Below are 21,399 nucleotides of genomic sequence, written 5' to 3' on the forward strand. Positions count from 1 at the left end.
AATTTTCTAAATGAATCATGACCATGAAATGCAACAAAAGGTCCAATTGTTGTCAGACAGTTTGGGGGAGTGCATTTCTTGAATACTGTATCAGTTCAGCTCCCTTTCCTGGAACCTGTGTAATGTATGGAATGTGAAACTTAAGGGGAAGGAAATGTTTTTCATTATATATGTTACAATACTTAATAGAGTGTTTAAGGTACCTCGAAATAAATCTTTATTTGCTGGTCATTACTGTTAATTTCATTTTATTTTCCCTATGTGGCCGTTAAAAACGCGATTCACATTTCATCTCACCAGTGACCATCCAAAATAGTATCCAGTACCTCTAGAGGGACCCCTGAAAGATTGTGTAACAAAAACAGCTGAGATTGTCTCGTGTGGAACATTAACACCAGCAAAAACCAGTTGGGCCGAATGGCCCGTTTCTGTGCTATAAATTCTAAGTAATTTACTGGAGGCTTTCCATTGCCCGACACATATTTATTATGATGAAACCCCTGAGGTTTTCCTCATAGTTTTAAATTTTACTATAAAATATTTGCACCATTAGAGAGCAGATCTTTCATTATTCTGAAGTTTCCAGTGGTAATGTTTTTTCTCAGTGATAATTTTATCAGACTTCACTGTTTACTGCCACCTATTTTCAACAAAGAAAATGATTGACACAAAACCTTGTAACAAGTTCATAAAAATGTAAAAATTAACTGTGATTGTAACTTGTTCATAAATATACAAAGAAGCATACTTCAGCTAGATAAGCTGAAGTGACAGTCCCATTATTGGTATCACATTTAAAAAGCAAACCCTTAAAATAATTATCATCTTGTATATATTAGTGTTTAAACAGTAATATTAATGAACACAGGGAAGTGGGTGAGTCTACCAGCCCAACAGGGAGCTGAAGTGAAGTTTAGAACTGGTCGTTAATGCAGGGTGTTTGAGTGTGCCATTTCTACTGTGCAAGTCGATTCAACCCTATTACACTGTATGGGCTTCTCAGTGCTATTACTCTTAATTCTGGCATCTATACTACCTCTTCAATCAAAAATATTTTAAATAGGAGCTGAAATAAAATTAAACAAATAATGCTAAATGAAAATTTTAATATAACTTTGACTTTAAAAATAAAGAGGCACATATGCTAAACTTAATTGAAACATGTACTCAATAGTGTTTTAAAAAATCCTTTTGGTTTACTTAGTTTTAAATATACACCAAACAGATAAAGGCTTTCGTGTCAACAACTGGGAGATGCTCCATGCATGCTGGTGAGCTTCAGGGATTCTGGGAGCTCCTGGCTTAGTGTTACAACAATTGCTCCAGGCAGCAAACCTCTTGAAACAAGAAAATAGAGGTTCAGATTGGACCCCAGCCACAAGGGAGACAATTTTACTTAACATTTTTAATTAGATTGAATGGTTTTATTTTTAAGTTCAGATTACTATTTTAAGATGCAAATGCCAGGGGACCTGTGCCTTGGACTAATATGTTCATCTCTGCCTCTTGGGTTTGAACCCAGCCCAGAATGACAGCAAGACCCTTTGTGGTAGAAATTGGTTTGTGCAATTGGTTTCTTTCTTTCTCTCCATCCGGCAGAAATCGACCGGGTTGGCAGTTGAAATCCCCCAGGCTGTTTAATCACCAGTAGGTTGCCCAGATCATGGATGTTTCTGAATTTAATGGATGTTTCTCGACAGATCGCTAAAGTCGGCGGAGTCTTAATTCAGATATGCTAATCGAGGTCCGGTGATATCACCCCTGTGCAGGAACAGGTGAGCCCGAGGTCTGATCAATATTGGGCCTCGGGCCTCGTTTTAATAAGAGCAGTGAGCTGTGGAGGCCTCGCTCGGGCCTCGTTTTAATAAGAGCAGTGAGCTGTGGAGGCCTCGGTGACCGGGAAGCTAGGATGAATGTCAGGAGTGCTCCTCTGATGCTGGGGTTAAGACATACTATTGAGCAGAGGGAGCTTTACTTTATATCTGGTCATGCTATATCGGACATGAGTTTTAGTTTACTGACAGTGAGTGCCTCAAATAGGAAAACATTTAATTCCCCAGAACATCTTGTGATGAGCACAAAAATCACCATAAAAAAACTTAGTTATCTCAATGAAGTCCTCTGTCTGATTATAGCCATTATATAGCTTTATTGTAGTACTTGATTTTTGCCACTATACGGCACTGTAAGTAATTTCTACACTGAGAAATACATTACTGATAATGACCAGATATTGGGCTGGAAATTGCTTAAAAAAGAACAGGGAGCTCAACAGCGCTCACCACTGTTAGTGGCGAAATTGAGGAGCAAGTTCCGGCTTTCGCACATGCTCAGTGAAACATGGAAATCCGGAACTTGCTCCTCTCGGTTCCCCGGCGAAATGACAGCTTCGAATTAAAGGGATATCGCTGGCTGGAAAACAAGTGGACTCAATGGACCAGCACTTGCTCTTCTGCCCAGCTGGAAAGTAACTAATATCTCCACAAAACAGGTACGCTTAAATATAAAGGGCTCTAAATTGGGCCGCGTAGCGCTGGTTGTGTAGGCTCTATGCAGACTCCCTAAGGACCCAAAATGGCATCCGGAATGTGTGCACACACTTCTCCCATGTCGTGAGCCAGACGTCATATTGGTAAAGGCGTTCGTGCGCACGCGGATAACGAACACCGGCAGCATGTGAAGTAGGGAGAATATGCGGTAGATCAGTGTGCAACGCTGATTTAAAGGGACAGATGCGATTTTGGAACTCTACATTCCAGCCAATACACTGTCTTAACCTCGCAGAGCTGAATTGGTCTTAAACAGCATGGAGGACCCCCCACCCCCCCACACCAGCGCTAAAGGGATCATACAGTAGTTACAGGTTCGTTGCTGGATTAATGTTCTGGCTGCTGATGCATTTGGACTTGTTTTTGGAGGTCTCCTACACTTGAATACTAGGACTAGGGGACATAGCCTAAAAATTAGAGCCACAACTTGCAGGAATGAAGTTTGGAAACACTTCTACACGCAAAAGGTGGTAGAAGTTTGGAACTCTCTTCTGCAAACGGCAGTTGATGATAGCTCAATTGTTAATTTTAAATTTGAGATTGATAGATTTTTATTAACCAAAGGTATTAAGGGACATGGAGTTAGGTCACAAATCAACCATTATCTCAGTGAATGGTGGGACAGGCTCGAGGGGCTAAATGGCCTACTCCTGTTCCTATCTTCCTATAATAAAGTTTCAACACTCTACAGGGAGTGGGCTGGCTAGCTGACAGGCAACAGCAAGGGCACTGGCAGAATGGCAGGGATGGGAGGGGAATGCTGTCATCCTGAGAGAGGACAGCAGGATGTTCCATGGAGCCACTACCACTTGCTTCCTCCTGTTATGCGCCACCTTCTCCTGTGAGAAAGCGGGGCGTGTGTCGGTGAGTGTCCTGCAAGATGTTTGGGTGATACGGCTGTCATGGTTGAATAGCTGCCTGTGTGTGTGGCCTGTGAGTTGTGGGTGTGCGGCTTGCCAACAGTGGTAATGTGTGAGGCTGAGAGGAAGCATCTGATTGGAAGATTTGAGCACTGATTGAAAGAGTTTGTTGGTATGTGGGTGATGGGGGTGTAGTGTGTGGAGCAGTGGATGCGGCTAGTGGTGTAGTTGGTGGGAGATGCCACTTGACAGTTGACCTCACTCACCTTGACCACTCATGTCAAAGCACTGAACTTCTTCCTGCACCGCATCCATGCACCTGGCATGGACTTCGTCCCCCAATGCCTCCCACTGCATCGGGAGCATAAGTCTGGAGGGCTCTTGCCGCCCCTGTGGATATAGCATATCCTTCCTTCTGTCCACCTCTTGCACCAACGCCTCTAGTGCATCATTAGAGAACCTTGGTGCACGCACTCTCACAATCCCGGTACAAACTTAGATCGGCAGATTGGTGGGGTCTGACATGCAGATTGGAGGATATGGGATTTAGTAGTGCACAACCCTTATTCAATGTTTTAAAATAACTCAACAGTTTGTATACATAGGGACGGGACCTGTATCTGTGTTTTACGTGTGCGATGTCTCTGTGCGGACCCGTATCTTTATATTTTGCAAATAAGAGGTGCAGGCTGTCTTTAAGTGGTGCTCGCCACTCGTGAGATCTGGACCCCTGCTGGTGAGCAGCCACTCAACAGCGCAGCGAGGCCTGGCTGATCGCAGCAATCAGGTAAATCAGCAGGCAGCACGAATGTTACTGACAGGGCATGGGTTAATCATGCACTGCGACCCCCAGGCCCAGTTTTGAGGATTATCCAATCTAACCCCCCACCAGATCTAAATTAAGTTTTAACAGCGCGGTAACTCCTAATGACTGCCCAACAACTGAAAATTAACTTTCAAAAATGTGGAGTTTCATTACTCCTTATTTTAATAGTTTTTGGTCATTTAAAGAAAAATTAAATTAAAAAATTTTAATTTTTTTTTACTTTTTCCTTCTGTCTCTTTTGTTTAATTTGATTATTTCTTACCCTCTCATTTTTTCATTGTCTATGACTGTTTTTACAAATGATTTTAATGTTGTATCTTTCATTTCCTGGATGTTACGTTCCAGCTTGCAGAAACTGTTAGCAGCTTGTCAAAAATGCTGCAATCTGGTTGGTCGAGGGGACAGAATGATCTTCGTGCTTCTCCCATGAGTCGTAGCTTCGCTGGAGCGAATGCTGGGCTCTTCTCCGCTTCCTATTGGAGAACATTCACCCAGTAAGTTAGTGAGTTAGTACAAATCTATAGAGCACTGTTGGCTCACCACTCCAAGCGATTTCTGGGCCAATCTGTTTTAGTGATGTTGGTTGAGGGATAAATATTGTCCAGGCCACCTGGGAGAACTTCCCTGCTCCTCTTCGAAACAGTGTTATGGGATTTCTTACATCCACCTGAAGGGTTTAACGTCTCATCCAAAAGGCGGCACCTCCGACAGTGCAGAACTCCCTCAGTACTGCACTAAGGTGTCAGCCTAGATTTTGTCCTCAGGTCTTAGGCTTGAACCCACAACCTTCTGACTCAGAAGTGAGAGTGCTACCACTGAGCCATGGCTGACACCTTGGGGGTGATTTTAAACCGAAAGAATGGGTGGGTTGGGGGCGGGCAGGAGTTGAAAATAGTTGGTTTTTTGGGTCACAGCCGCAAAATTTTCGGACTTTGCATTCCCAGTGGGAAGCCTGTACTTTTCCGCACTGACGTTAAACCCAGAAACAAAGCCGGGTTGTGGTTACGGCCCAAAATACAACTATTTTCAACTCCCACCCGCCCCCAACTCACCCGTTCTTCAGGTTTGAAATCAACCCCTTAATGTTGGAAATATTGACTGATGGATGGATCCTGTCTGACTATAGATGTGATTTATTAGTTCAGTTTGTCTTAGTGGTTAATGGAGATGTTTAATACCAACAGATTGTTCCTTGGCAAAATGTGTGCATTGGGGAAAACCTTGGAAAAAAGAAATCTTAAGATGAAAAGTGACACTCTCCACAACAAAAACTAAACATCATTTTCTTTTTCAGAAAAAAATCCCACAAATACAGTATCCACTTTTCCAACAGAAAACCAGGTTTGAAAATCTGATTTACCATCCAGGCTTGTGGATTAGTCATGCGCCCATTTTATGTTAAAATTGGTCCTGTGCTAAATTTGATGTGCAGTTCACCAAGGGACCAATTTTAACATAATTTTTAGTTTTTCGCTGCCTGTTAATGCAGCCTGCTGAAAGCTGGCCAGTTTCTTTGCTGCAAAATCTGGTACATACTGCATGAGGTGCTGATTTCTGAACTCCACGTAGCCATAGCCAGCAGAGCCTCACAATTTCAGGGCTCTGATCTCCATCTTGCTGGTATATACACTCAGGCGTGAGATTTCCACTAGGGCCAAAAGCGTCAAAATACACCCAGAATGCGCTGGACAGTGCGTGGGTTTTGCAAGCTGGAATTAGGCTGAAGTCTCCGTGGAAACTCATTAGCATAAGCCCAATTAAGCTGATAGCTCAGTGGAAATCATGCAGCAACTCCAAGTCTCAGTGTTGAATAGCTCTTAAGTGTCTTAACATAGAAAATAGGAGCAAGAGTAGGCCATTCGGCCCTTCGGGCCTGCTGCACCATTCAAAATAATCCTGGCTGATCGTTTAACTCAGCACCCTGTTCCCGCTTTTTCCCCATATCCCTTGATCCCTTTGATGTGGAGATGCCGGTGATGGACTGGGGTTGACAATTGTAAACAATTTACAACACCAAGTTATAGTCCAACGATTTTATTTGAAATTTTATTTCGGAGGCTTCCTCCTTCCTCAGGTAAATGTCAGGAACTCCTCGAAGCCTACGCATTTATAAATCACAGAACAATGCATGGTGATTACAGACAGTCTTTGCAACTGCCCGTTGCCAAGGCAATCACCGTGTTCAGACAGAGAGGTGTTACCTACAGAGCCCCCGAATATACATTCAACAAAAAAAAGGGGAAAAAAACAGAGAGAGAGAGGCAGAAACATCCGGAAGGCAGAGAAAGCCAGCAAATGACCAGTTATATTAAAAACAGATAGCTTTTGTTCGCTGGTGGGCTTACGTGTAGCGTGACATGAACCCAAGATCCCGGTTGAGGCCGTCCTCATGGGTGCGGAACTTGGCTATCAATTTCTGCTCGACGATTTTGCGTTGTCGTGTGTCTCGAAGGCCGCCTTGGAGTACGCATACCCGAAGGTCGGTGGCTGAATGTCCCTGACTGCTGAAGTGTTCCCCGACTGGGAGGGAACCCTCCTGTCTGGCGATTGTTGCGCGGTGTCCGTTCATCCGTTGTCGCAGCGTCTGCATGGTCTCGCCAATGTACCATGCTCTGGGGCATCCTTTCCTGCAACGTATGAGGTAGACAACGTTGGCCGAGTCGCAGGAGTATGAACCATGCACCTGGTGGGTGGTGTCCTCTCGTGTGATGGTGGTATCTGTGTCGATTATCTGGCATGTCTTGCAGAGGTTACCGTGGCAGGGTTGTGTGGTGTCGTGGACGCTGTTCTCCTGAAAGCTGGGTAATTTGCTGCGAACGATAGTCTGTTTGAGGTTGGGTGGCTGTTTAAAGGCGAGTAGTGGAGGTGTGGGGATGGCTATAGCGAGGTGTTCGCCGTCATTGATGACATGTTGAAGGCTGCGGAGAACATGGTGTAGTTTCTCCGCTCCGAGGAAGTACTGGACGACGAAGGGTACTCTGTTGGTTGCGTCCCATGTTAGTCTTCTGAGGAGGTCTATGCGATTTTTCGCTGTGGCCCGTCGGAACTGTCGATCGATGAGTCGAGCGTCATATCCCGTTCTTACTAGGGCGTCTTTCAACGTCTGTAGGTGTCCATCGCGTTCCTCCTCATCAGAGCAGACCCTGTGTATTCGCAGGGCCTGTCCATAGGGGATGGCCTCTTTGACGTGGTTAGGGTGGAAGTTGGAAAAGTGGAGCATCGTGAGGTTGTCCGTGGGCTTGCGGTAGAGTGAGGTGCTGAGGTGCCCGTCTTTGATGGAGATTCGTGTGTCCAAGAAAGAAACTGATTCTGAGGAGTAGTCCATGGTGAGCTTGATGGTGGGATGGAACATGTTGATGTTATCGTGTAGTCTCTTTAGTGATTCTTCGCCGTGGGTCCATAGAAAGAAAATGTCGTCGATGTATCTGGTGTATAGCGTTGGTTGGAGGTCCTGTGCAGTGAAGAAGTCCTGCTCGAACTTGTGCATGAAAATGTTGGCGTATTGGGGTGCAAATTTGGTCCCCATGGCTGTTCCGTGTGTTTGGGTAAAGAACTGGTTATCGAAGGTGAAGACATTGTGATCCAGGATGAAGCGGATGAGTTGTAGGATGGCATCTGGAGATTGGCTGTTGTTGGTGTTGAGTATTGATGCTGTTGCAGCGATGCCGTCATCGTGGGGGATACTGGTGTAGAGTGCCGAGACGTCCATCGTGGTGAGAAGTGTTCCTGGTTCAACTGGTCCGTGGGTACTGAGTTTTTGTAGGAAGTCTGTAGTGTCGCGACAGAAGCTGGGGGTTCCCTGTACGATGGGTTTCAGGATGCCCTCGACATACCCAGAGAGGTTCTCACACAGGGTTCCGTTGCCTGATACGATAGGACGTCCGGGTGTGTTGGCTTTGTGTATCTTTGGGAAGCAGTAGAAGTCTCCCACGCGGGGAGTACGTGGGATGAGAGTGCGTAGGATGCTTTGAAGGTCTGGATCGAAGGTCTTGATCAGTTTGTTGAGCTGGTGGGTGTGTACTTTGGTCGGATCTGCGGGTAACCGTCTGTAGTGTTCCTGGTTGTCCAGTTGTCGGTATGCTTCTTTGCAATAGTCCGTTCTGTTCTGTATGACGATGGCTCCTCCTTTGTCCGCTGGTTTGATGACGATGTTGCGGTTGGTCTTGAGAGCGTTGATGGCGTTGCGTTGTGCTCGGGTGACATTCTGGACTGTCTTCTGAGTGCGCCTGATGAATCTGGCATTGACGCATTTCCTGACAGCTTGGGCATACATGTCAAGCTGAGGGCAGCGACCCTCCGGAGGAGTCCAGTTTGACTCTTTCCTCTTCGGTTGCTGTACCGCGGATCCCTCTGTCTGCTGTTCCGGATCATTGATTGTCTCATTGGGTTCGCTGCTGATCCCTTTAGCATTAAGAAATATATCTATCTCCTTCTTGAATACATCTAATGACTTGGCCTCCACTGCCTTCTGTGGTAGAGAATTCCACAGGTTCACCGTGTTCTAAGTGAACAAATTTCTCATCATCTCGGTTCTAAATGGCATACCCCGTCTCCTGAGACTGTGACCCCTGGTTCTAGACTACTCACTGCAGTACAGTCAATACATTGCTACCAACTGAGTTGTGAAACTTGAAATTTGACGCAGCTAACTGGGAAGTATATAAATATAAAATACATGGTGCTTGGATAGCAGGCTTCCTTTGTCCTTTATCTCTGCCTGTTCTGACCTTGCTGGGCAGCACCCACTTTATTTATGACCTACTGTATGCGTTCCTCGTACAACACATTCTTTTAATGCACTACAAGTTCTGAAGGTTCCTCTATTTGTTCTTTGAAACTCTAATTAAGTAACACATGTTGAATACAGATACTGTTTTATATGCATGAGACAAACATTCTGATTGTTCAATCCACAAAAATTGTATATAGCTGCAGATATCTGTTGCTCCATAACAAAGAAATTAAGAGATTATTACATAGAATTACATAGAATGTGCAACACAGAAAGAGGCCATTCAGCTCAGCAGTTCCGTGCCGATATTTATGCTCCACATCAGCCTCCTCCCACCCTTCTTCATCCAATCTCATCAGCATATCCTTCTATTTCTTTCTCCCTCATGTGTTTATCTAGCTTCCCTTTAAATACATCTGTGCTGGTCGCCTCAACCACTCCTTGTGGTAGCAAGTTCCACATTCTAACCACTCTCTGGGTAAAGAAGTTTCTCCTGAATTCCCTATTGTATATATTAGTGACCATCTTATATTTATGGTCCCTAGTTCTGGTCTCCCCTGCAAGTGGAAACAGCTTCTCTAAACATTTACCCTATCAAACCCTTTCATTATCTTAAAGACCTCTATCAGGTCACCTCTCAATCTTCTCTTTTCTAGAGAAAAAAGCCTCAGCCTGTTCAATCTTTCCTGATAGGTATAATCTCTCAGTTCTGGTATCATCCTAGCAAATATTTTTTGCACCTTCTCCAATGCCTCTATATACTTTTTATAATATGGAGACCAGAAATGCTCACAGTGCTCCAAGTGTGGTCTAACCAAGGTTCTATACAAGTTTAACATAACTTCCCTGCTTTTCAATTCTATCACTCTAGAAATGAACCCCAGTGCTTGGTTCATTTTTTATGACCTTATTAACCTGTGTCACTGCTTTTAGTGATTTGTGTATCTGTGTATCCCCAGATCCCTCTGCTCCTCTATCCCATTTAGACTCTTTGGGCTAGAAATTCGGCCGTGTAATGCCTGTTTTTCAGGTGCTACGTGACCTCGTAAGGCCCCAAAATGGAGCCCGGAATGCGCGTGCACACTTCTAGTATGACATGCGCTGGATGCCATTTTGGTAAAGGCGTTTGCGCAGGTGCAGATAGCGAACGGCGGCATCACATAAAGTAAGTAGAATATGTGTTAGATCAGTGTGCAACGCTGATTTAAAGCGTTAGACACCATTTTGGCACTAGCGCTCCAGCCAGCAAACTTTCTTAACCACGGACAACTGAACATGTCTTAGAGGACCCCCCACTAGCACTATTTAAAGGGATCATGTAGGTGTTGCAGGTTAGTGGCTGGATTATTGCTTCTGGTTGCTAGTACAATTGTATATGTTTGTTGAAGCTTCCTATACTTGGAGAGAGTTGCAATAGTGTGTAGAGAGTGGGTCTGGCAGGTCCTGCATTACTGTTGGTGTCATTTACAACAGTGTGCTGAACAAGATTCCTGGCAACCTGCTGAGCATTGAACATGACTGGGAGCATGCAAAGCGGCCACGCAGAGCAGGTCACACTGTGAGCAGAGGGAGGAGGAGGAGGAGGCGCAGGGCACTGAGCAGGAGGCCATATCCAATGAGGGCCTTCAGGGTACAACACTCTTACCTCAACATGAGCAAAGATCAGTGCATTCAACAGTTGCGGTTCATGAAAGAGGTTGTGACGGAGATTTGTCAACTTCTGAAGCCACAACTGCAGCCTCAGAGCAGGACAAGGACAGCATTGCCTGTGGCTGTCAAGGTAACCATGGCGCTGAACTTTTACAGCTCTGGGTCATTTCAGGCCTCTGCTGGCGATCTGTGTAACATCTCACAGTGTGCAGTGCACTGCTGCATAAGGGAGGTCACGAAGGCACTGTACAAGCTGCGCAACAGGTTCATCATGTTCCCTCTGGACGAGAGAAGCAACATGAGGGTTTGCTCGCATTGCAGGATTCCTCATGGTGCAGGGTACCATTGACTGCGCGCGTATAGCCATGCATGCTCCATATCTCAACTCAGCCATCTTTATGAACAGAAAGGGGTTCCACTCCTTCAATGTGCAGCTGGTGGGTGACCACACACAGCGCATCATGCAGGTCAATGCCCGCTACCCTCGCAGCAGTCATGACGCCTTCATTATGCGGCAGTCCAATGTCCCAACTATCTTTGAACTGGCTCGGCAAGTCAAACGCTGGCTACTGGGTGACAAGGGCTATCCTCTCATGAGGTGGCTCATGACTCCAGACAGGCATGCACGCCCACATGCAGAGCAGGCCTACAATGAGAGCAATGAGAGTAACGTCGTCGAGCACACCATAGGCCTCCTAAAGCAATGCTACCGCTGCCTGGACCGTTCTGGTGGAGCCCTGCAGCACTCTGCTGAGTGGGTGTCAAGATTGGCCGTTGCATGCCATATGCTGCACAACCTCGCCATTATGAGGGAACAGCTCTTGCCACCGTCTATCTGGCAAGATCCTGAGCCAGAGGCAAAGGAAGAGGAGGAAGAGACGGAAGAGGAAGTGGAGGAAGAGGCAAGGAGGCAACACGATGCACAGGCCCTGTCTGCCAGGGTTCTGCGTGCTCACCTTATTCATGGGCGATATCAGTAACCTCAACGACACCTCCCAGGTCACCAACAGTCCTACACTCCTCACCTGTCCACTCCCACGTGACCATCCAATCACCCTCCGTATGGATACACATTGCTTCCTCCCGTAGCTCATTGCATAAATAAAATTCACCACCAACTGCGACTTCAAATACAAATTTATAATGTTACACATGAACTCATGTATGCAACATTACCCATGTGCATTCCCTCAGTGCCTGTCGTTCGTGTGCCTTTTCCTATCCTAGCACTCCTACGAGGTGCCTCCCTGTCGTTGGTGCATGGGTGGTGGAAGGCTGCTGGCCTTCAATTGAGAAGCGTGCTGACGGCCTCGGAAGACGACCTCGAGCAGCTCTGGGCCGGGAGGGCTTGGCTTCAGACTGCACCATCTCCGTATGGGCTGCAACAGTGTGGCCTGGCTGGCTGACAGGCAACAGCAAGGGCACTGGCGGAATGGTAGGGGCGGAAGCAGGAATGCTGTCATCCGAAGAGAGGACAACTGGTTTGAATGCCATGGCGCCACCGCCACTCGTACAGAGCGGCGCCTCAGCGATCCTGGTGATCTGCTGGAGAATGAATTGCTGGAGTGCCCTGGAAGCCCCGTTCCACAGTGGTCCCCAGAGCCACGATAGCAGCAATCCGAGATTCCAAAGAAGCAGTCTTAACTTCCAAATGAAGCATGCAGACCTTCGATGGCATTTGTTTGTGCTGCAATGGAAGCTGAGACATCGGTCAAGAGACGCACATCATAGTGGGTTCCGCAGGTGCGCTAATGGAGGTGACCACCCGTTCTATGTGGGAAAGGATGGGTACCAAGCTCTGTGCAAAACCCTGTGCCAAGTTAGAGCTGGACTCCTCCATGCTCCTTGACATTGTGCACAGGTTTTCTGGCAGGCTTTCCAGTGCACCAAACATTTGGTTGTGGACGCCCATCAGCCTTCTTCTGTAGCCTGGACCATTGAAATCATCATCTAACTCCTCGGCAGCAGAAGCATTGTGCGACCTCGCCCTCTAGCGAGCTGGCACTGTGGTATCCGCCCCAGCTCCTGCGCACTTATGCCCGGTGTCTCACCGCATGCAAATCCCTCCCCTAACCTAGTCTCTACACCTCCTCGGAAGGTGCCGGCTCCAGTTCTTGGGCTCCTGCAATGACAAAGGGAAACAGGTTGAGTTGAGAGAAGAACAAGTAACACGTATGTGCTGACACCGTCTACAGCACGTGGGTCTGAAAAGATTGTGGGGTGAGGGAGGTGTGGGAAACGAGGAGGATCATGTATGCAGAGACCCCCCATCATCAGTACCTCCAGCGCCACCAGTGGCCACGGCCACAGCGATGGCCCACCCAATGATCCTCAGCACAGTCTCCTCCAAGGGGGTGAGGACGTGTAGGGTGCCTGTCCCCCGTCCGTTTGTCCCTGCTGCCGACTGTTAAGTGCCACCTTCTCCTGCAACACAGAGGGAAGTATGTCGGTGAGTGTCCTGCAAGATGTTTGGGTTATGTGCCTGTCATGGTCGAATAGCTGCCAGCGTGTGTGACCTGTGTGTTGTGGGTGTGTGGATTGCAAGAGTGGAACTATGTGAGGGTGGGATGCAGCATCCAAAGTGCAGCATTGTGTACGGATGGGAAACGTTTGTTGGTGGGTGGGTGAGGGCGGGTGTCATGCGTAGAACAGTGGTGCAGTTGGTAGGATATGCCACTTGACACTTGCATTCACTCATCTTGACCACTCGTGTCAAATCATTGTTCTTTTTCCTGCACTGTATACATGTGCGTGGTGCAATGCTCCTGGCATTCACCTCCAGAGCCACTCCCTCCCACTGCCTCTGAGTTCATGTTTGAAGGGTCTCCCGCCACCCTGCGAGTACAGGATGGCCCTCCGTGCATCCACCTCCTCCAGCAAGGCCTCCAGAAGAGAGAATCTTGGTGCACGGCCTCTTGCAGGTCTAGCAATCTAATTGTCTCCCTCCACTGATTGCATTGACAGTGCACCTCCCCTTTAAGAGGAGCAGGCTGCCTTTAAGTAGTGCTGGCCACGCCCTATATCGGGCCCTCTGCTGTTGCCTGCAGCCACTCACCAGCACGAAGGAATCAGGTAAATGACCAGGCAGCACGAATCTCAAGTGCTGCCTGCATCTCAGCCATAGAGCGCGGGTTAATCACGGACCATGACCCCACACCCGGAATCGGGGGTTAAGGAATTTAACCCCCTTATTTTCCAAGGACCATGTGGCTGCCTTATTCTTCCTGCCAAAATGTACCACCTCACACTTACCTATATTGAAATCCATTTGCCAATTACATGGCCATTGTACAAGTTTATTAATGTCTTCCTGTATTTTATCGCAATCCTCCTCAGTATTAACTATATCCCCCAATTTGGTGTTGCCCGCAGTTTTGAATTGTACTCCGATTCCTGAGTCCAAATCGTTTAAGTAAATGGTAAACAATAGTGGTCCCAGCACTGATCCTTGTGGAACACCACTTCCCACCTTTTGCTAGTCTGAGTAACTATCTTTAACCCCTACTCTCTGCTTTCTGTTTCGTAGTCAGCTTGCTATCCATTCTGCTACTTGTCTCCTGACTCCACATTACCTTAGTCATGAGTCTACTATGCGGTATCTTACTGAAGGCCTTTTGAAAATCCAAATATATTACATCTACCATATTACTCTTGCCTACACTTTCTGTTACTTCTTCAAAGAATTCAATAAGGTTGGTCAAGCATGACCTTCCCTTTTGAAATCTGTGCTGACTATTCTTATATTTTCGGTTTCTAAATGTTTTTCTATTACATCTTTGGGTAGGGATTCCATTATCTTTCTTAACACCGACGTTAAGCTAAGTGGTTGATGGTTCCCTGGACTTGTTTTAATTCCTGTTTTAAATACAGGAATCACATTAGCTGTCCACCAGTCCTCTGGCATTATTCATTTTCCTAATCAATTTTTATATATTTGTATAAGTGCCTCTGCTATCTCTTTCCTAACTTCTTTTAAAATGTCTGGATGCAATCCATCCGGACCAGGGGTTTTATCCTCTCTAAGATTGATTAGTTTATCAATTATCTCCCCCTTGTCCATCATAAATGTCTTTGATCTCTTCTTCTAATTTCATGCCCACCATGTTAGTTTTCCTGCTAAATACTGAGACAAAATGAATATTTAATATTTCTGCCATTTTGCTGTCATTATCTGTGAGTTTATCATGAGCTTGCATACCACCCACAGCCCTGATATTGCATTCGTCAAAGTCATCAACACCCTGTGTGACTGTGACCATGGCTCATTATCTCCCTTCATCCTCCACAATCTCTCCACCACCTCTGACACTCTTGACTAATTCATCCTCCTCCAAATTCTCTCCTCTGCAGGCATCTCTGTGCTATCTCCTAGTTCCAATCGTACTTGTCACAATGAACACATTAAAGCCTGGATTTTCTTCCAGGGCAGTATCACTGCCAGAAGGGTGTTGGGAGCAGGATCTGCCGGCCTGGCACAGAGCCATTTTCCTGGGTTGGGGTCAGTTCTATATGCAGGGCAGGCTCTCAGTGGGATCTCCACTTTTCAGAGGGAGCCTGCCATTGAAATAGAGGAAATTCCTGTTGTGCTGCAGTAGGGAACTCACTGGATCACCTCAAAAGGAGTGTAGCAACTGTTAAAGGGGCCACTCTTTCAGCCAGTTCATAAATATAAAATATTCGCTAATAAATCAAATAGGAAATTCAGGAGAAACTTCTTTACCCAAAGAGTGGTAAGAATGTAGAATGCTCTACCACAAGGAGTAGTTGAGGCAAATAGCATAGATACATTAAAGGGGAAGCTAGAGAAGCACCTGAGGGAGAAAGGAATAGAAGGGTATGTTGATAGGGTTAGAAGAAGTGGGGAGGGAGGAGGATCGTGTGGAGCAAAAATGCTGGCATAGACTAGTTGGGCCAAATAGCCTGTTTCTGTGCTGTAGTTTCAATGTAACTCGATGTAACACTACACTCCTGCCGCCTGGTACTCCTTCCCAATTCCAATCCATCCTCGGTTACCTCGTTCCCTGTTTTTAAACGCTCTTTTCAACTGGGAGCCACCTGCCACAGCTTTTTTCCACTTTCTCTTTTCCTTGCCGTTCAGTGCCTATTGCTTAGCATCACCATGTAAAGCACTCGGAGACATCTTTCTGTTCACTGGAAGCACGACAGAAATGTATGTTGCTGCTGCTGTTATTATTACTATTCTTCCTATGTGCATCTTCTGCCTGACTTACTGGTTGATTTGGTGTTCACATTTGTGGGTTTTTTGTATCTCCATTAGTGTACACTCTGAAATTTTCCATGTTCCCCTTCACCTTCTACTCTGGATTGTTTCCTCAAGGGCAGGAGATTATATCAGTTCTGGATCATTCTTAGCACTCCTAACGGGACAGAATACCTCCATGTTTGTTACTGGTTAACGAGTTACTACTGTTGGCATGGCTGGTCAGTAAGGTGCTGCAATTGGCACAATTGGTTGATTCGGAGATTGTAGTAAATGCAGGGGCTCCAGTTGCATCATATTACAGGATATTGTACATCCTGTTGTAATTCCTGAGGCTCCTTATGGGATGTGTACCTTATGCTTAACCCAGAAAGGGATTAGAAGCTGTTGTTATACGGCACACTTCGCCAGTGGTTGCATTGCAGTGTGGCTAGTTATCCTTTGTAAGTAATATATTTTATGGTTCTATTCTTTAAGCAAAAAAGCTGCAAGGTATTTTGTTCCAATGTATAATAGCTTTATTAAGAAGTTATAATAATTAACAAAGATGTTAAAATACAAGTGTACAATTAAAAAAACTAATAAGATGGAATACATCATGACAAAGTTGATAACTGTACAAATATTCGAGGTGCACTTCTCAAAGGTCTTTGATTAGTTGAGCAGTCCAGCTCCAAGAACATTCTAATCAATACGAAGAAGCTCCCTCCCATCTTAGAGGTTTAGAGACAATTAGCTCTATATGGGCCTCCCATCAATCATTCTCTCTGTTTTATGGGGCTGCCATCAGACCTACTCCCTTAAACACACATCTGACTTTACCACCTCCTTCATGATTAGTTGCCTCCGAGTTGTCCAGAACTCGTCTTTCCCCAAAGCATAATAAACTAGAGGCAGCTCCCATTTCCTTACTTACAAACAAAAGAAGGAGATGACACCACATGCTCATTACTCAGAGTCCCTCTCTTGCACAAGGTCATAAAATCATTGTTTTGGATAGACAGAAAGCCTTTGTTCACATAATGCTTTTCCCTAACAAGGTTAATAAGATTATATAGAAAGCTTGTATATTGTTTTTCTTACATCCTTGATAGTGATTGTTTGGTTCATGTTGTAACCTGATACCCCTGTCATGGTCCCATTTTGATTACGTTCACAATGTGTTTCTCCTAAAGTGTTAGGCATTTTTCATTGGTGGTTTCAGTTGTTCGCCTTATTTGATGAGTTTGATTTCTATTATCATCCCTGCAACCTTTTCTAAAAACTGTATTGGTATTGCACCAAGTACCACATTCACCTTGTCCAGTATATTCTTCTCAAATTACATTTTGGTCGCTAGAATCTCTGATCAGAATCTACATGTTCTGGTCCTTACATCAGCTTTAGTGAGATGAATAGTTTGGAGCTGTTTCTATTTTCAGAGTGACTTTGAGGTCTGTTGTATCATTTATTATAGCTTTCCAGCTTACATACATCCATTGTGTGTTAAATGATCACATTTTGTTATAAAAAACCAATTTTGTGATGCATCATCAATTGATCACCAATTTGTAATATAATTCAAACAGTACTAACAAGCCTTTGAAAATCAGGCCCAATTATCCTTAAGTTTCCTATATATCCATGCAGTATTATTCTTTGCTCGTGAACCTGACATAATTCCAATTCACTGAGTACATTAATGGCAAGAGAACACAGCCATCAAAAAATTAAAACAGATTCAAAGAATCCTGGTTCTGAAGTCAGCTAGATATAATCTTCATGAATATTTAGACAGTAGAACTTCATCATGTAAATTCCCCGGTGTCATTGTAGCTTGGTCAAAATTGCATCCTTCACAGATTCCTGAATTCGTACAGGCGAAATTAATACTCCCTTATTTATGTCCCAGTTTACTCAACTTCATTTAGATTGCTAGAAAAGGCATCTTATATAGGTTTCAATCAGAATGTCGCACCTGAGCATTAAGCTGTCCCGAAACAAACAATTTTATTGCTGACAATACCTGCTGCTTCAGGGTGGCATTTCCCATTACTAATGATATCAAGTGGACTGCATCAGTCCAGTCCAAATGCCGGACAATATTGTGCACATCATTAGACAGTTTCAGCTGCTGGTTTGGTGTCAGTTCCATAATAATCTGAGGAAATGGTTTAAACTGTCCAGTAGTCATCCAGGCACCCAGCAACCCACCAGCTACACCACCTGGGAGAATAAAAATAAAAAAGACATTTGAAAATTGTTTCTTTTCTCATTTTTAAATGATTAGTTGAACATAGCATTTTGTCCCTCCTTTCCTGGAGACGCTAATTCATAATCGGTTATGTTCCTGTGAGTTCCAGCCGCCCTCAGGTACCTTGCCCAAAGAGCTATTCTTTATCTGCCTAGACACTGAGTGGCAGCAGGCGATTTAACCATGAAGGACATTCAACCTCACCTAACATCCACACACGAGTTCATAGAATCATACAACACAGAAGGAGGCCATTCAGCCCATCGTGCCTGTGCCGGCTTTTTGAAAGAGCTATCCAGTTAGTCCCACTCCCCTACTCTTTTCCCATAGCCCTGCAATAGCATTACTTTCCTCTCCCTAGCTTCAGAGTGCAAAGGGCAATTACAGTGTTCTACCACCAACTAGCTGAAATCAGCCATCTCAGCACTGACCAGGGATCAAATTCCTCCTGGTTCAAATGGCTCCAAATCTCCCTGAGTGGTGGATTTACCTACTGAACCACTAAGGGAGCTTATTCACTATCGACTTTATATTTGCTTCACAATGATCAGAAGCAGCGTGCATTTAAATACTGCAGCAAATTTAAGAATGGACAATGCCACAAATAACTGCATCATATAGAACTCTTTTCAGCTGCATCACTTTTTCACCCACATTAAACACTCTTGTCGGCCAATTCTAATATGTTCATCACATTTAAGCACACGTTGTCTCTCTGTTGTACCACATATAGTGATTGTGAGTGTACCGTGCTCTACTACTCCTTGATACAGAATCCAAATGTAAGCTTGTTAAATTTGCAGATGACACTAAAGTAAGCTTTGCACTAGGGAGGAATGGTTGAAGTTTTGCAGGAGGACTTAGGCCTGTTGTGCAATTGGGCAGACAAATAGCAAATGAAATGTAATACTGCCAAATGTGAAGTGTTGCATATTCGAAGAAAGAAGAAGCAACAAAGGCACATATACAATGAAGGGAACTGAATTATCACAGAGAGACTTTGAAAGGGACCTGGGAGTGATATTAGACTCAGCACTTTGTGCCAGCTGTGGCTCAGTTGGTAGCGCTCTCGCCTTTGAGTCAGAAGGTCGTGGGTTCACAGTCTGACTCCAGAGACTCGAGCACAAAATCTAGGCTGAAACTCCAGTGCAGTACTGAGGGAGTGCTGCATTGCTGGAGGCGCCGTCTTTCGGATGAGATGTTAAACTGAGACCCCGTCTGCCCTCTCAGGTGGACATAAAAGATCCCACAGCACTATTTCAAAGAAGAGCCGAGGAGTTATCCCCAGTATCCTAGCCAATATTTATCCCTGAACCAACATCACTAAATCAGATTATCTGGTCATTATCAAATTGCTCTTTGTGGGACCTTGCTGTGCACAAATTGGCTGATGTGTTTCCTACATTACAACGGTGACTACACTTCAAAAATACTTCATTGGCTGTAAAGCACTTTGGGACGTCCTGAGGTCATGAAAAGCGTTATATAAATGCAAGTCTTTCTTTCTTTCAATGTTGGAAAATAGAATATTGGGATACATAGCCAGAACAGGAGAATATAAGTTGACAGAGGTTATGATGAGATTTAATAATGCACTGGGTCAGAACACATTTGGAATACTGTGTGCAATTCTGGATATCACACTTTAAAAGGAATGTCAATGCATTAGAAAGGATGCAGAGACGAGCAACAAGAATGATCCAAAGTATAAAAGAATTAGTTATAAGGAAAGATGAGAAAGAAAGTTAAGAGGTGGCTTCACAATTAAATGGTACTGCCAATAACAATGGTCAGAGCACATGGTGCACACTCCGACCCGCTCTGTCCTAAAATGACGTGCATAGGACCCCTATTTGCATATGAAAAGGGGCACACCGCCTGAAACACTTCAGCCGCCAGGCAATAAGCCCCTCTAAAAATAGTGGCAGCTGAAGCATTGGCATTAACAGTAAGTCTACCGATCCTATTTTGGGGCCATTACAACTCCACTAACACCAATTTTGTTTTTATATTGTTTTTTGAGATGCTGGCAAGGACAAATTTATTGCCCGTCCCTAGTTGCCGAGAAGGAATTAAGAGTCAACCATGTAGTGTGGGACTGGTGTAACATGTCGACCAGACTGGGTAGAGGTGGGAGATTCCCTTCCCTGAGGGATATTAGTGAATCAGTTGGGTTTTTGTGCCAATCCAGCAGCTTTCATGGTTATTTTATCTGGTGCCATAAATAAATACACACACGAAAGAAACAACAAACACATCCGATGGAGGAGGAGGAGGAGGAGGAGGAGGAGGAGGAGGAGGAGGAGGAGGAGGAGGAGGAGGAGGAGGAGGAGGAGGAGGAGGAGGAGGAGGAGGGCGGCGGCTGGTGCCTTAATTTATTAATATTTTTTTGAACATGGCGGCGGGATGCCTGTGTGTTGGGGGAGGGGAGGGAAGGGCGGTGACGTCATGGGAGGCAAGATGGCGGCCGCCACAGAGCGGCTTTGGCGCCAAAGTGCCACAAATTACCAGATTTACTGAATTCAGGCTCCCAACTTGCCATTGTGGAATTTGAACTTACAACCTCTGGATTGCTAGTCCAGTACCAAACCACTAGGCTACTGTATCTAGTTAAAATCAGCCCAAATATCTCTCCAGTTTTCCACACAACTTGGTGTCATTTGCAACTTTACAAATTCTATTCACGATATATTTGTCCCTGTTTAGGTCATTAACAAATATTACAAAATCCAGAGTCTCACCACTGATCCCTAAAGTATGTGTTTGACAAACACCTTTATTCATTTGTTTACAAACGCTTTTTGACGAAGACAATAGCTGGCAAGTTACTGTCAGCGAAATTATTATACGAATGCTCATTACAAATTCCTCGCCACACTATTTTAAAGGAAGGTGTTAACCCATTTATTACATGGGCTAATGTTTCTGTTAGAATCATTTAATACGAGCAAGTTAAGCACCCATCTGATTTCACCATTCATGGTCATTTGCAAACTGCTTTTTCTTTAAAATCAATAGCAAACACTTACCAACTGCTATTCCTAGAGGACCACCGAACAAGCCTCCTATAAATGCTGCTACACAAGCCAAAAGTCCTCCCTTCGCAGAACTTTTTACTGCAATTTCCAACTTCTCCACCTCTGAAATGTGGCACACCAAGTACATCACGTCATCAGTGTGCGCAGGCATCTCGGTGAGCTAAGGGATTCGGAAATCACATGTCACTCTTTGTCAACTATAACAATTTGTTTTTATAAACATTGACGAGGCAACAATTTATAAATATTCATTATTCTGACCTCCAATCTGATTGCTACTGCTGTTATTA

At 44.9% G+C, this 21,399-nt stretch overlaps 1 protein-coding gene and 1 long non-coding RNA gene across 7 annotated transcripts in view; one reads left to right on the forward strand and one right to left on the reverse strand.

The window, feature by feature from the left end:
- Positions 1–2,354: 2,354 nt before the first annotated feature.
- On the forward strand, positions 2,355–21,335 carry LOC137333679 (uncharacterized). The gene is made up of 3 exons (XR_010965959.1): positions 2,355–2,491; positions 4,581–4,729; positions 21,090–21,335. It is a non-coding gene; the product is annotated as an uncharacterized lncRNA (long non-coding RNA).
- The window catches only part of LOC137333676 (protein C19orf12 homolog), a 41,222-nt gene continuing 36,156 nt past the window's right edge, over positions 16,334–21,399 (reverse strand). For 5 of the 6 annotated variants that reach the window (XM_067997956.1, XM_067997957.1, XM_067997958.1 and 2 more), the window contains 2 exons: positions 21,101–21,269; positions 16,334–18,043 (listed from right to left, as the gene is read on the reverse strand). In XM_067997956.1, the coding sequence (XP_067854057.1) occupies positions 17,778–18,043; positions 21,101–21,269 (435 nt within the window). In that variant the 3' untranslated portion in view covers positions 16,334–17,777. The remainder of the gene's footprint in view (positions 18,044–21,100; positions 21,270–21,399) is intronic. The other variant, XM_067997960.1, reaches the window with a different exon arrangement.

Source organism: Heptranchias perlo, chromosome 16, assembly GCF_035084215.1.
Source record: "Heptranchias perlo isolate sHepPer1 chromosome 16, sHepPer1.hap1, whole genome shotgun sequence".
Taxonomy (NCBI): Eukaryota; Metazoa; Chordata; class Chondrichthyes; order Hexanchiformes; family Hexanchidae; genus Heptranchias; species Heptranchias perlo.